This window comes from Talpa occidentalis, unplaced genomic scaffold (genome assembly GCF_014898055.3).
Source record: "Talpa occidentalis isolate TD23 unplaced genomic scaffold, MPIMG_talOcc4v2.1 talOcc4.11, whole genome shotgun sequence".
NCBI classification, from domain to species: domain Eukaryota; kingdom Metazoa; phylum Chordata; class Mammalia; order Eulipotyphla; family Talpidae; genus Talpa; species Talpa occidentalis.
This window is the reverse complement of record NW_023601104.1, coordinates 27,739,476-27,752,636: the sequence shown is the minus strand read 5'-3', so window position 1 is coordinate 27,752,636 and position 13,161 is coordinate 27,739,476. Positions and strand designations below refer to the sequence as shown.

At 33.1% G+C, this 13,161-nt stretch overlaps 1 protein-coding gene across 2 annotated transcripts in view; it reads left to right on the top strand.

The window, feature by feature from the left end:
* VPS13C (vacuolar protein sorting 13 homolog C) overlaps window positions 1-13,161 on the top strand; it is a 194,053-nt gene that overhangs the window by 120,955 nt on the left and 59,937 nt on the right. For both annotated transcript variants that reach the window (XM_054687747.1, XM_037502618.2), the window contains exons 66-73: window positions 5,156-5,297; window positions 6,931-7,071; window positions 7,867-7,948; window positions 8,062-8,131; window positions 8,720-8,831; window positions 8,951-9,064; window positions 11,001-11,140; window positions 12,879-12,960. In XM_054687747.1, coding sequence (XP_054543722.1) covers window positions 5,156-5,297; window positions 6,931-7,071; window positions 7,867-7,948; window positions 8,062-8,131; window positions 8,720-8,831; window positions 8,951-9,064; window positions 11,001-11,140; window positions 12,879-12,960 — 883 coding nt within the window. The remainder of the gene's footprint in view (window positions 1-5,155; window positions 5,298-6,930; window positions 7,072-7,866; window positions 7,949-8,061; window positions 8,132-8,719; window positions 8,832-8,950; window positions 9,065-11,000; window positions 11,141-12,878; window positions 12,961-13,161) is intronic.

Here is a 13,161-nt window from a genome sequence, read left to right as displayed (position 1 = left end):
CATTTCAGAATTATATAGTATTTTTTAAAATAAGTATGAAAGTCATTTTTAAGTCATATAAATCTAATTTTCTCTTGTTTTTTGATGTCGCTTTTTACTTTTATATTATATATGCTATTATATTTTATCAAATTAGCCTTTATGACATTTTAAAAATTTATCTAGAAAAACTTGATCGTTTTTCTTACACACAATACTTTCAGCACACACAATAAATATGTGTGCTGAGGAAAAATAAGTCAATTACTTATGTAATTTTAAAATATAGACTAGTATTTGAGCAGTTTTAGTTGTAAAGCGAAGTTGACTATGAAGTACAGAGTTTCTATATACTCCCCAAGTTTCTCTTATTTTCCCTTATTAACATCTTGAAATTGTAGGATATGCTTGTTACTATTGATAATTAATACTGAAACAATATTATTACCTAAGGTTTATTGTTTATGTTAGAGTTAGCTTTTTATAGTATAAATTTTCTAAGTTTTGACAAATATATATAATGACATGTGTCCACCATTATAATATCATCTAGAACTGTTTCATTACCCTAAAAATCTCCTGTGTTCTACCTGTTAATATGTCCTTTCCTTCCCCAACCCCTTGGAAACCACTGATTTTTTTTTACTATCTCCAAAGGTAGCCTTTTGGAGAATGTCATTGTCATTGGAATTGCACAGTGTGTAGGCTTTTCAAATAGGCTTTTTGACTGAGAAATACCTTTTTAAAGTTTCTTATGTCTTTTTTTGTGACTTGACAACTATTTTTTTTTTTTTTTCATCATTGAGTAACTAATCCATGACTGAACATACCATTATCTGTTTACCCACTGAGGATCTCTTGGTTGCTTCCAAACTTCGCAGTTATGAATAAAGTTGCTGTAAACATTCATGCACAGGATTTTGTATAGATAAAAGTTTTGAACTCATTTGGGTAAATATCAAGAAGGGGAGTGATTGCTTGATCATATGTAAGAGTATGTTTAGTTTTGTAAAAAGCTTCCAAATTGTCTTTCACAGTGGTAGCACCATTTTGCATTCCTACTTGGAATAAATGAGAGTTGTTCCACATTATCGTCCACATTTGATGTTAATGTTCTGGATTTTGGCCATTCTACTAGGTGTGTGGTGGAATCTCATTGTTGCTTTAATTTCCTCTCCCTAATTATATGTATGGTGTCAAATATTTTTTCATATGCTTATTTGTCATCTGGATATATTCTTTTTAAGGTATCTCCAGCTCTTTTTCTTATTTTTTATTTGTTCTTTTTCTCATTGTTGAACTTAAAGAATTCTTTTTACATTTTGGATATCAGTATTTTACCAGATATATTTTACAAATATTTTCTCCCAATTTATGGCTTGTTATTTCCTTCTTTTAAGTGTCTTTCCCACACAGAGATCTTTAATGAAGTTCAACACATTTTTCCCCCCCTAGGATTGTATTTTTTTTTTTTTTTAAAGAGGCATGTATTTTTATTTATTTATTTGTTTGTTTGTTTGTACATGCACTGGGTACAGTCAGAAGCGCGGGAGGGTGAGAGAATTCACCAGAGCCAGAGCGGGGAGCAGAGCAGGCAGAAGGACTGAAGTACACTGCTGAGGGGAGCAGCGGGCGGCAGGAGAGGTCTGCGCGCCATGTGGGACCCTCCTCTGGTGGCCGGGGAGCAGCCGGGGATCGAACCGGCGCCGCAGAGGCCGCGGGCAGCTTTGCAACCCAGTGTTCAACCGCTGCGCCACCAGGGAGGCCCTAGGATTGTATTTTTTTCATTATTTTTTTTTTTTCATTATTTTTTTTTATTTATTTATTTTTTTTTATAGAGGCATGTTATTTATTTTTATTTATTTGTTTGTTCTGTTTATACAAGCACTGGGTACAGTCAGAAGCGCGGGAGGGTGAGAGAATTCACCAGAGGCAGAGTGGGGAGCAGAGCAGGCAGAAGGACCGAAGTACACTGCTGAGGGGAGCAGCGGGCGGCAGGAGAGGTCTGCGTGCCATGTGGGACCCTCCTCCGGGGGCCGGGGAGCAGCCGGGGATCGAACTGGTGCTGCAGAGGCCGCGGGCAGCTTCGCAACCCAGCGCTCAACCACTGCGCCACCGGGGAGGCCCCCTAGGATTGTATTTTTGATGATACATCTTTAAAAAGTCATTGTCAAGCCTAAAGTCACTTTGATTTTCTCCTATATTATCTTCTAGGAGTTTTATAGTTTTGCATATGATATTTAGGTCTGTAATCAATTTTGGATTAATTCTGGTGAAAGATATAAGCTCTTCATCTTGATCTATTTTTTTTTTTCTCTAGTGAATGTCCAGTTGTTCCATCACCATTTTTTTTAAAAGGATTTATTTATTTATGCATACAGGGACTGGGGTGTAAAGCCAGAAGGGGTGAGAGCACTCACCAAAGACAGAGTGGGGAGAAGAACAGGCAGACTGACTGAAATACACTGCTGAGGGCAAGCAGCCGGCGAGGCAGGAGAGGTCTGCTGCTCCATGTGGGTTAGCTGTTTAGTCAAGGATTAAACAAATGTAGCAGTGGCTGGCGGTAGCTTGATAGCACTGTGTCTTTAACCCCTGTGCCACTAGGGAAGCCCTCCGCACAATTTGTTGAAACGACTATCCTTTCCCCAGTGAATTGCTTTTGTGCCTTTTCAAAAATAAGTTGAGTATATTTACTTGGATCTATTTCAAGATTTTCAGTTCTGTTCTACTTAGGTGTTTATTCTTTCACCTATACTGCACTGTCTTGATTTCTGTGATTTTGTAGTGATCATGAAGTCATATATTACAGTTCACTAACTTTCTGTCTTCTCTTTCAATATTGTGTTGCCTGTTTTGAGTTTTTCGTCTTTGTTTATAAAATTTAGAATCAGTTTGTCAGTATCCACAAGATAAAAGTCATCATTTTGATCGGGAAGAGCTGATATCTTGACAATATTGAGTCTTCATAACCCTGTACACAGATGTTTCTATTCATTTATATGTTTGATCTTTTTCATCAGACTTGTAGTTCTCCACATGTAGATTTTGTACAAATTTATTATTTTTTGTGTATGCCTAAGAATGTCATTTCTTTGGTTTCTAATAAAAATATTTTTATTGTCAAATCCTCATTGTCAATATAATTATATAATTTATAGTGGAAATTTTATTCATTATTTTCATAGCAATGACATTGTAAATACTGCTGTTGACTAATACCAACGCTCACGTCATCTGAGAACAGTTTTATTTCTTCTATCTTGTGTACCTTTTATTTTCTTGTCCTATTGTTGTATCTAGAATTTTTTCTGTAATGTTGGACAGAAGTTATGAGTGTGGACAGCTTTGTTTTGTTTCTTATCTTAGCGAGAAAGCATATTGTTTCTCAATATCATTAAGTATGATATTGACTCTAAGTTTTTTTTGAAGATGTTCTTTATCAAGTTGAGAAAGTTCCTCAGTCTTCCTGGTTTGCTGAGGTTTTTTATTATGAATTGTTGTTGGAATCATATAATTTATAGTAGAAATTTTATTCATTACTTTCATAGTGAGAACATTGTAAATATTGCTATTGACTAATATCAAGAAGCTATGTAAATTAAAATGATATGAACTTATATTGTATTACTGTGCAAACAGTATTCTCTAATCAGGGATTAACAAAATATGGCCCATAAGTCAAATGTAGCCTGCTTCCTGTTTTGGTGCCACCCTTGGACCATAAAAGATTTTTCATAAGTTATTAACAAAAAATGTTCTGTGACACGTGAAAATTATACAAAATTCAATGTTGCGCATAAGTAAATTTTATTAGAACATAGCCTCACTTATTCTTTCATAATGTCTACAGCTGCTTTTGCACTGCTTTTCAGTGTACAACAAATCTAATTATGTAGTTGTAATTTAAGTGTTTGAGTGCTCCACATATCTTTGTACTATAACCTTGTTCTTTTACTACTTTGCAAAGAGTTGAGATCTCTCATGACCTATAGGTAGAAATATTTCTATTTATGACATTCATGCTGCACAATGTTAATACAGTTATGAGGATTTTATATATTCCTTTATATAAAAGTATGCCCTTGATGAGATATGTAACAATTTTAGATTTGAGATGAAACTTGTAGTAGCACCATATATACTCAATTATGATGAAATTAGCCATGTGCTCATCATGTTAAAACAAGAGAAGTAAACTTTTAATGTCTCGCTTATAGGGAAAAATTGTGAAATGAACTGTCAATGAATTATTTTATTTTATAATGATATTTTATCTGAGCTAAAAGAATACAGTATATATTGGTATTCCTAAACTAAGCATGCATCACAATATACCCAATTCACAGTAAAGCTATGACCAGAAAAATTGGAAAATTTAGGACAAAATATCTCATCACAGCAGAATTTCTTCATAAAAATATAAAATCTAAAGTGAGGCTGCTACCAAGTTAGTTTCTGAGTCAATCATTTATTAGTCAAGGAAGGAAAACCTTTTACCAATGGTGAGTTAATTAAATCATGTCTGATTTTAACAGCTAAAGAAATTTGTCTAGAGAAAATTAACTCAGGACCATTAATTAGCCTTTTAGGGAGAACAGTTACTTGAAGAATTGAGGCCATTCAGAGCAACATTCAATCGTCAATTAAGAACAAGGCAAATAATTTTGTTTTTCCTTAGCTCTTGATGAGTCAACAGATGTTACCAGTGCTGCTTAGTTGTTGTATATTTGAGAAGCCAATGCTGAGTTGAAGTTACTGAAGAATTAGCCTCTGTGAATAGTTTGCATAGAACTACATATGAGAATATTTTCAAATCAGTTGAAATAGTGCTAATTCAGTGCAACCTGAAGTGGAATCTTTTAAGCTCTGTTAAAAAGCTCTGAGAAAAATATGTGTGGAGCAGAAAAAGACTTAGTTGGACAAATCCATAAAGTGTAAATTTAGTGTTTAAAGCCTATGATTTTTAAATGTATTGAATATTATTTGTCATAGGTACTTTGTGGAAAGTGTTAGAATCAAGTATGTGTTATCTAACAAAAAAAGGCATATTTTGGTGTTTAAAAATCTCTTGCATAAATTCATAAGAGTTTAATTGTTGCAATAACTTGGAATTGTATAACAATTCCACGAACTTAAGTATGTATTCTAATTTAATTTTCTTTATGAACGATTATAGTTCTGGTGTTGTTTGGGAGATGAAACCAAAACAGAAATGGAAGCCTTTCAGTCAAAAACAGATTATTTTATTGGAACAATACTTTAAGAAACATCAAGTTTCAGAAGACCATGGCTGGATTAAATTAGACAATAATTTTGAGGTATGCAACAACTTTTCATGGAATTTTCTACATATATTTTGTTGGTGGTAGTGAATCACCAAAACTTTAGTGTCTACATAAAACTGTGTGCAGAAAACTAATTAGCAAATCAGTTCTTTATGTATTTGAAAGATTGGCATTACTAATATTACTACATTTTCAGTGAAAATGTTATATTGTTATTATGTTCTCTGAAACATGATTAAAATGTTTCTCTTCTGCATTTTTACAGTTTATTCTATTTGTAAGGCAAATCATTTAATGGACTCTGTTTTCAATAAGATTACTGAGAAGAGGGCCTCCCCGGTGGTGCAGCGGTTGAGCGCTGGGCTGCGAAGCTGCCCGCAGCCTCTGCAGCGCTGTTTCGATCCCCAGCCGCTGGTGAGGGCCGCCAGCGAGGGTCCCATATGGTGCGCAGACCTCTCCTGCCGCCCACTGCTCCCCTCAGCAGTGTATTTCGTCAGTCTGCCTGTTCTGCTCTCTGCTCTGGCTCTGGTGAATTCTCTTACCCTCCCACGCTTCTGACTGTACCCAGTGTTTGTTTAAATAAATAAATAAATCTTAAAAAAAAAAAGTAACAAATTTTCTAAAAAAAAAAAAGATTACTGAGAAGATTGCGAATTGAATCTTTTCCTCTCATATTTTATTTTTTTTAAAGATTATTTGTTTATGCATACAAGAGCTGGGGTACAGGCCAGAGATGCAGAGGGGTGAGAGGATTCACCAGAGACAGAGTGGGGAACAGAACAGGCAGACTGACTGAAACACACTGCTGAGGGGAGCAGCGGACAAGACAGGAGAGGCCTGCCTCGCCATGTGGGTTGCTCCCTGGCTGGCCAGGATCGAACTCATGCTGTGGAGGCTGTGGTGCCCAACCCCCTGCGCCACCAGGGAGGCCCGTTTTTCTCTCGTATTTTAAACGATACCAACGCATGTTGCTAAATAAGGCTATGTAAAATTATATATTTTAATGATGAAAAAACTAAAGAAAATTGCTCAATTAAATTCATTAAATGTGAATGATTATTAGACATGGGTAGATGTCTACAAATGAAGATGTAGTCTATATGGAACCTTATAGTATTGAAACTAAATGTTGCTTTTGCTCCAAGAAAACCACAGAAATTTGACTTGGAATTTCTGGTGTGCTCTGGTTCATACAGTTCATACAGTCATACAGTTTTGGTTACTCTTTGTCTTTCCTTTATTCACCAGATATGTTCTTTATCCCCTTGCCCATAAATGTTGGCCATGCTCAATAAAAAAAACTGTATAATTAGTGTCAGACATTAAGAAGCTATTAACTATTCATTGTTTAGTTTTGTGAAAACAAAGCTTAAGAATTAATTATGTAAAATTATCCATTACTATTGAGGTTTTTAAAAAATATGAAGATGACTTATTTTCTTTACAGTTTATATAATTATATAATTAGTTATTTTCTTCATAACTTTATTGGAAAAGTGATAATTCTGCTTCAAAGATCTTCAACTCTAAATTATCTGACGGTAGCTTTTTCAGCATGATACAGTTTAAGATCCATTTTCTTTTCAATTTAAATGGACATTCAAAATGGAGTAGCTACATTACTAGTAGTAATAGAACCTAACAAACACATGTGCTTTCTTTCCAGGTCAATTTTGATAAAGTTCCAATGGAAATGCGCCTCCCTATTCAGTGCCCTATAAAACGAGATTTTTTATCAGGAATTCAGATTGAATTTAAACAGTCTCCACACCAGAGAAGTTTGAGGGCCAGGTTATATTGGCTTCAGGTAACAATGTCATCATTGTTCAATAGATAGATATATTTAATTCAATACATATATTGAATTCAATAGATCTATTTAATCACCTTGGTAGACAGTTTTCTCTTTTAATGTATGATGCAGCATACATTGTAATGGGCATCTTTCCTTTTGTTTGTGTATTTGTTTCCTTCTTCCCAACTATCTGTGAATTCAACATATAGACCATCCAAGTTCAAAGATCTTGTGATTGTTGAGACCATTTAATTTTGCCAGTTAAACACTGAGAGTATTTTCTTGTACTGACATTGTTATTTTAAAATATACCTTTGAATTTATCACAGACTCCCCAAAACTAGATTTATTTTGTTATTCTGCAAAAGAATGAGCTTATGATTGCAGGTTATTTTGGCTACTTGCTCCCTTCTTATCTCCATACATCTCTCTTAACTACAAAATATTATTTATGACATTTTCTCTACTTTCTACCTCTCCTTAATTTCATATCTAGTCTCCAATAACATTTTATTTGCAAAGAGTTGAGATCTCTCATGACCTATAGGTAGAAATATTTCTATTTATGGCATTCATGCTGCACAATGTTAATACAGTTATGAGGATTTTATATATTCCTTTATATAAAAGTATGCCCTTGATGAGATATGTAACAATTTTAAATTTGAGATGAAACTTGTAGTAGCACCACATATATTCAATTATGATGAAATTAGCCATGTCTTCTATAATATTGTTTCTGAAACTGAAATTTCTAAATTTAATTATTTTAAATTCTGCTGAGTTAATGTTTTTTCTTTTTTTCAGGTTGATAATCAGTTACCAGGTACAATGTTCCCTGTTGTATTTCATCCAGTGGCCCCTCCAAAGTCTATTGCTTTGGATTCAGGTAAACAAAAAACAACAAAGATTAAGTTGCAATATACCCTATTTCTTAAGTTGAGTACTTTATTCAAAACTAGTATAAAGCAATGATTATATTTGTTTTCTTTCTTCATCTAGAGCCCAAACCGTTTATTGATGTGAGTGTCATCACAAGATTTAATGAGTATAGTAAAGTCCTACAGTTTAAGTAAGTAGATTCCCCTAATTAGCTAAAGGAATTTAAAATGAGAATCTACACTGAAATAAATTTTACTCTTTTGAAAATGACTTATATATGAAATTATTTCCCCCAGAAATCTTTTTGTCAAGTAATATTCTTTCTTGAAATTTACTTTAATAATAGCCTTTATATGTTTTTAAGTGTAAAATTACTTTAATCACATTCTCTCCTTTGTAACTTCATTTAGGCTATGAAAAAGTGAATTATAAATTTATAAATGATATGTATTTGTGAGGGGTGTTCTTTAAAGCAATTGCTATGGACTACATGCTACATTATCTAGTTTTGTTTGTCTCTTCTGTAACCTGGTAGGTGTAGGATTTTGGACTTTAAATACTAAGTGTTAACACAGTACAATTACTCTAGTGAAACCTTAACTCTAATGAAAAAATTCTCATTCTAAGTAGACCTTGGACTTGTTAACATAATATCTCTTCTTCAGAAATGCAAGAATAAGATATTACTGTAACTTTTGATCATAATCAGAATTTTAACATTGAAAATTTTAAGATTTTATAGACACCCTTTTCCATATTTATAAAATGTTTTTCCTAGGTATTTTATGGTCCTTATTCAGGAAATGGCTTTAAAAGTTGATCAAGGATTTCTAGGCGCTATTATTGCACTGTTTACCCCAACAACTGACCCTGAAGCTGAAAGAAAACGGGTAACAATTTTTATTTCTTGGGAAATTTTTTAGATTAAAAATTAAATTAGTCATTTTTTTAACTAACTGTAGCAGAGGAAAAAATTAAAATATGAATTTCTTGATTTAATTTTTTTCAGACAAAGTTAATCCAGCACGATATTGATGCTCTAAACACAGAATTAATGGAGACTTCAATGACTGATATGTCAATTCTTAGTTTCTTTGAACATTTTCATATTTCTCCTGTTAAGGTTTGTTGTAATTACTATTTTGAAAATTTTTCAGAATTGTGTAGGACTTTTAAATGGTCTGTATAGAAACTGATTTTAATTTTTTGCATCAAATATTTGGCGGGAATTTTGTTTGATTAATTGAAATAATTAAGACAGTTCTAACATATGTACAACAATAATTCCCACAGAGAAACCGCCCGAGCATTTTCTCTAGTCTTGAATTAATAACCCCTTTATTCAAGGAAGAAGCTGACAAAAGCATTTCTTAATTAAGCGAAGAAGTGCTCACTAACGTTTAATGTTTTGGTTGCACTTTGTAACTACTATCAATGTTTAAACAGAAAGCTATAATGGGTGTCCTAACCAGAATGTGAAAACGCTGAAGTAGTAGTATACTGTTGATGTGCTGTTTTTCACCCTTCCAAAATCTGATTGTAACTAAGGGAGTGGAAAATTGGATACCTTTCACTTGCCTGATTTTGTACTTTATGAACCCATTTCCTTTTCTCCTTTTGTTGTTCTTTTTAGCTTTTATAGGGGAAGGTGACTGCTTAGTAAACTCACAAATGCTGTCAACCGTAATACTCTATACTTGTGTAATGGGCCAGATTTATAATTAAGTAACTCTTTAAAATATTGATGATCCATTACATTCTCAAAAACTGTTTATAACACATTATTTTCAGTTGTATTCACCAATCTATCCATCTAAATGAGTGAATTTATAAAATGCAATTATAATTTTAAATTCATGTATTAATGTTAGGTTTAAAATGGATATTATTTTATATCCATATGGATTATACATAATTTCTTTTATTATGTGAAAATCAGTTATTTATGAGATTGAACAATACCTTCAGTAAATATTACTGAATGACTGCTATCAAAGCTGCAGTCAGTGGGAGATGTGAAATGACTTCATGGAATTTATAATCTAACAGAGTATTAAAGACTATTATTACCTATATATGTTTTCAGGCATAGTGAGAATTGTGCCATGAAATTGAACAATGAAGATCATAAACCATAGTTATTTTCTTATTCTGTGGTGACTGTCCTAAGGAGAGGGTAGATATCTGTCCATGTAAGCTTTCCTGATCCTAACACTCTGACTCTGCAGATGGGCAGAAATCACTATCAAAGAAAAAAGCCAACAATGAGACTTTCCTGATTTTACCCAAAGTTCACTCTATTAAGTTCTTTGGTTAAGTAAAATGGCTAGAGAATTAGGAAAGAGAGTCATCTGCTTTACTTACACATGTCAAAATTATCTCTTGTCATGTCTTCTGGCCTATTGATACTGCACAAAGTAGAAGCAGCTAAAATGGAGTGTAAAAGTTTCATGTGTCGGTAATGATTTGAAGAGATGTGTGGAAGCTAAAGCCTTATTAATCTTTAAAAAATTTGTTTAGGAACTTGCTAATTGCTCCCTTAATTATCATATTATTGTTATTATTATTTAATTATATCATAATTATTATTGCTAATTGTCACAAAAGCTATTTACCTTAATTGGACTAAAATAATTATCCCTTATATGACTAGAAGACCACTATGTGTCAGTTTATCTATTTTTCTTCCTAATTTTATTCTTTAATATAGTTTATGAAATTATTTAAAATTTATTTAATTATCACTAAACTAATAACTTCAAATATCATTTAAATTTGTTACACTATTTTAGTAAAGTGTTTTGGTCCCATGCATATGAACACAAAGAGTGTTGATATGAATAAAATTTTAACTCTCTTTTGGAACAGTCTAATTTACATTTTATAAGAAGTAAATATGAGAATTAGATATGAGTGTGTTATTGTATATATTATTCTTAACAAAGCTTTCTTTAGGATTCTGAAAGAAGCAGAGTTTGTATCTGGATGATTGGTTCCTATATTTATACATTGTTTTTGTTTTTTTAACTTTTATTTACTGAACATTATTTTTCTTCTAGTTGCATTTGAGTCTCTCTCTGGGTTCTGGAGGTGAAGAGTCTGACAAAGAAAAACAGGAAATGATTGCAATTCATTCTGTTAACCTACTATTGAAAAGCATAGGTGCTACTCTGACTGATGTGGATGACCTTATATTCAAGTAAGAATTATTTTAACTTTTGTACCAAGGTTTTGTTTTTGGATGGATATTAATTGTCTCCATTTGTATTAGAATGTTAGCTTAGAAAAATAATTCTCACTGCATACACTTGAAGAGCTTGGAAACTTTCGAAGAGTGTTCTTCAGTTCTGCTTATTTTACTCATAAAGATAGGCTAAAGAATTACATTTTTAAAAAGTTATTACTATCTAAATAGTACATGAATTTAGAATAAAATTGAATTACTTCAGTGGTATAGTAAAAATTCACCATGTTTTGAAACACAATTATATTTAAATGTATGTTGCAACAGGGAGAGATTTCAGTGTAATCATATGGCAAAGTGTAGATAATAATTCCTTGCTACATTTAATATGAAAATATTTACAGTATCAGAGACCTATAACTTCAATGAATATTCAATTGAATATTCAATGGTCTAGAACAAATAGTTTTCTTGGGGAGAGAAATTCATTTGTATCATTTCCACTTACTTGTATACTATCAGATTTGAATGATTAAATATAAAATTTAAAAATATAAATTTTTAAAAAATTATATAAAATATAAAAATAAAATTTAAAAAAGATTAAGGAAAAAATGTTTTTTTTTAAGATTTATTTTTTATTTTTTTTTAATTAATAAATTTTATTTTTATATTCCCTATAAGTTTTTATCAAGCTTACAAGTTTAAAAGCAATGGGAGGGCCTCCCAGGTGGTGCAGCGGTTGAGCACTGGGTTGTGAAGCTGCCCCCAGCCTCTGCAGCACCAGTTCCATCCCCGGCTGCTCCCCGGCCACCAGAGGAGGGTCCCACATGGCGCGCAGACCTCTCCTGCCACCCACTGCTCCCCTCAGCAGTGTACTTCGGTCCTTCTGCCTGCTCTGCTCCCCGCTCTGGCTCTGGTGAATTCTCTCACCCTCCCACGCTTCTGACTGTACCCAGTGCTCGTATAAATAAATAAACAAACAAACAAACAAATAAATAAATAAAATAAAAGCAATGGGAAAAAATTCCAATGGAAAATATAATACAAAAAATAAGCACTTCAGAACAAAATTAGTTAAAAGTCAAAGACCTGGGGAAATAAGACGAAGTATGACATAGAGGGCTAATACTCTTTTTTTTTTTTTTTTTTTTTTTAAAGATTTATTTATTTATTTATTTATACAAGCACTGGGTACAGTCAGAAGCGCGGGAGGGTGAGAGAATTCACCAGAGCCAGAGCCGGGAACAGAACAGGCAGACTGACGAAATACACTTCTGAGGGGAGCAGCGGGCATGGCAGGAGAGGTCTGTTGCGCCATGTGGGACCCTCGCCGGCGGCCAGGGATCGAACTGCTGCTGCAGAGGCTTCGGGCAGCTTCGCAGCCCAGCGCTCAACCACTACGCCACCCACCAGGGGAGGCCCGAGGGCTAATACTCTTAGTAGTAAATATTGATAAGAAAAATCCAAAGATTCTAATGTCATATTTGCCAGAGAACAATAAAATAATTTGTATAAGGACGATACAGTTGCAGGTAGATATTTGAAATGTTTAGCATTATGATAAATCAAAGGATATATGCAAATTAAAACAGATTATTAAAGATTTCAAAATAGGTGCAACACTAGTACTAGAGAGGTACAATCTAATTGTGAATTAGCAATGATTATCATTAAAAATTATGAAATTTTAAATCTTTTTTTTTCCCCAAATATAATCATAGTACCTTTGGATCTTTCTTTCTCCTCCTAGACTTGCCTATTATGAAATTCGGTATCAGTTTTACAATAGAGATCAACTCATGTGGAGTGTTGTTAGACATTACAGTGAACAGGTAATTGACTTATCATAGTAGCTCATAAGGAATGTATTTCATAAAATAACAGAACAAAATACTTATGGATTATACAATGTGCAATAATGTTTACCTCATTTTTACCTAATTTAACTCAATTCTTAATCTCATTACCTAGTAGTTTTCCTCAATGGTTAATTTCCATTTCTTTAGTTCTGTTCCCCCATGTACACCTTTCTA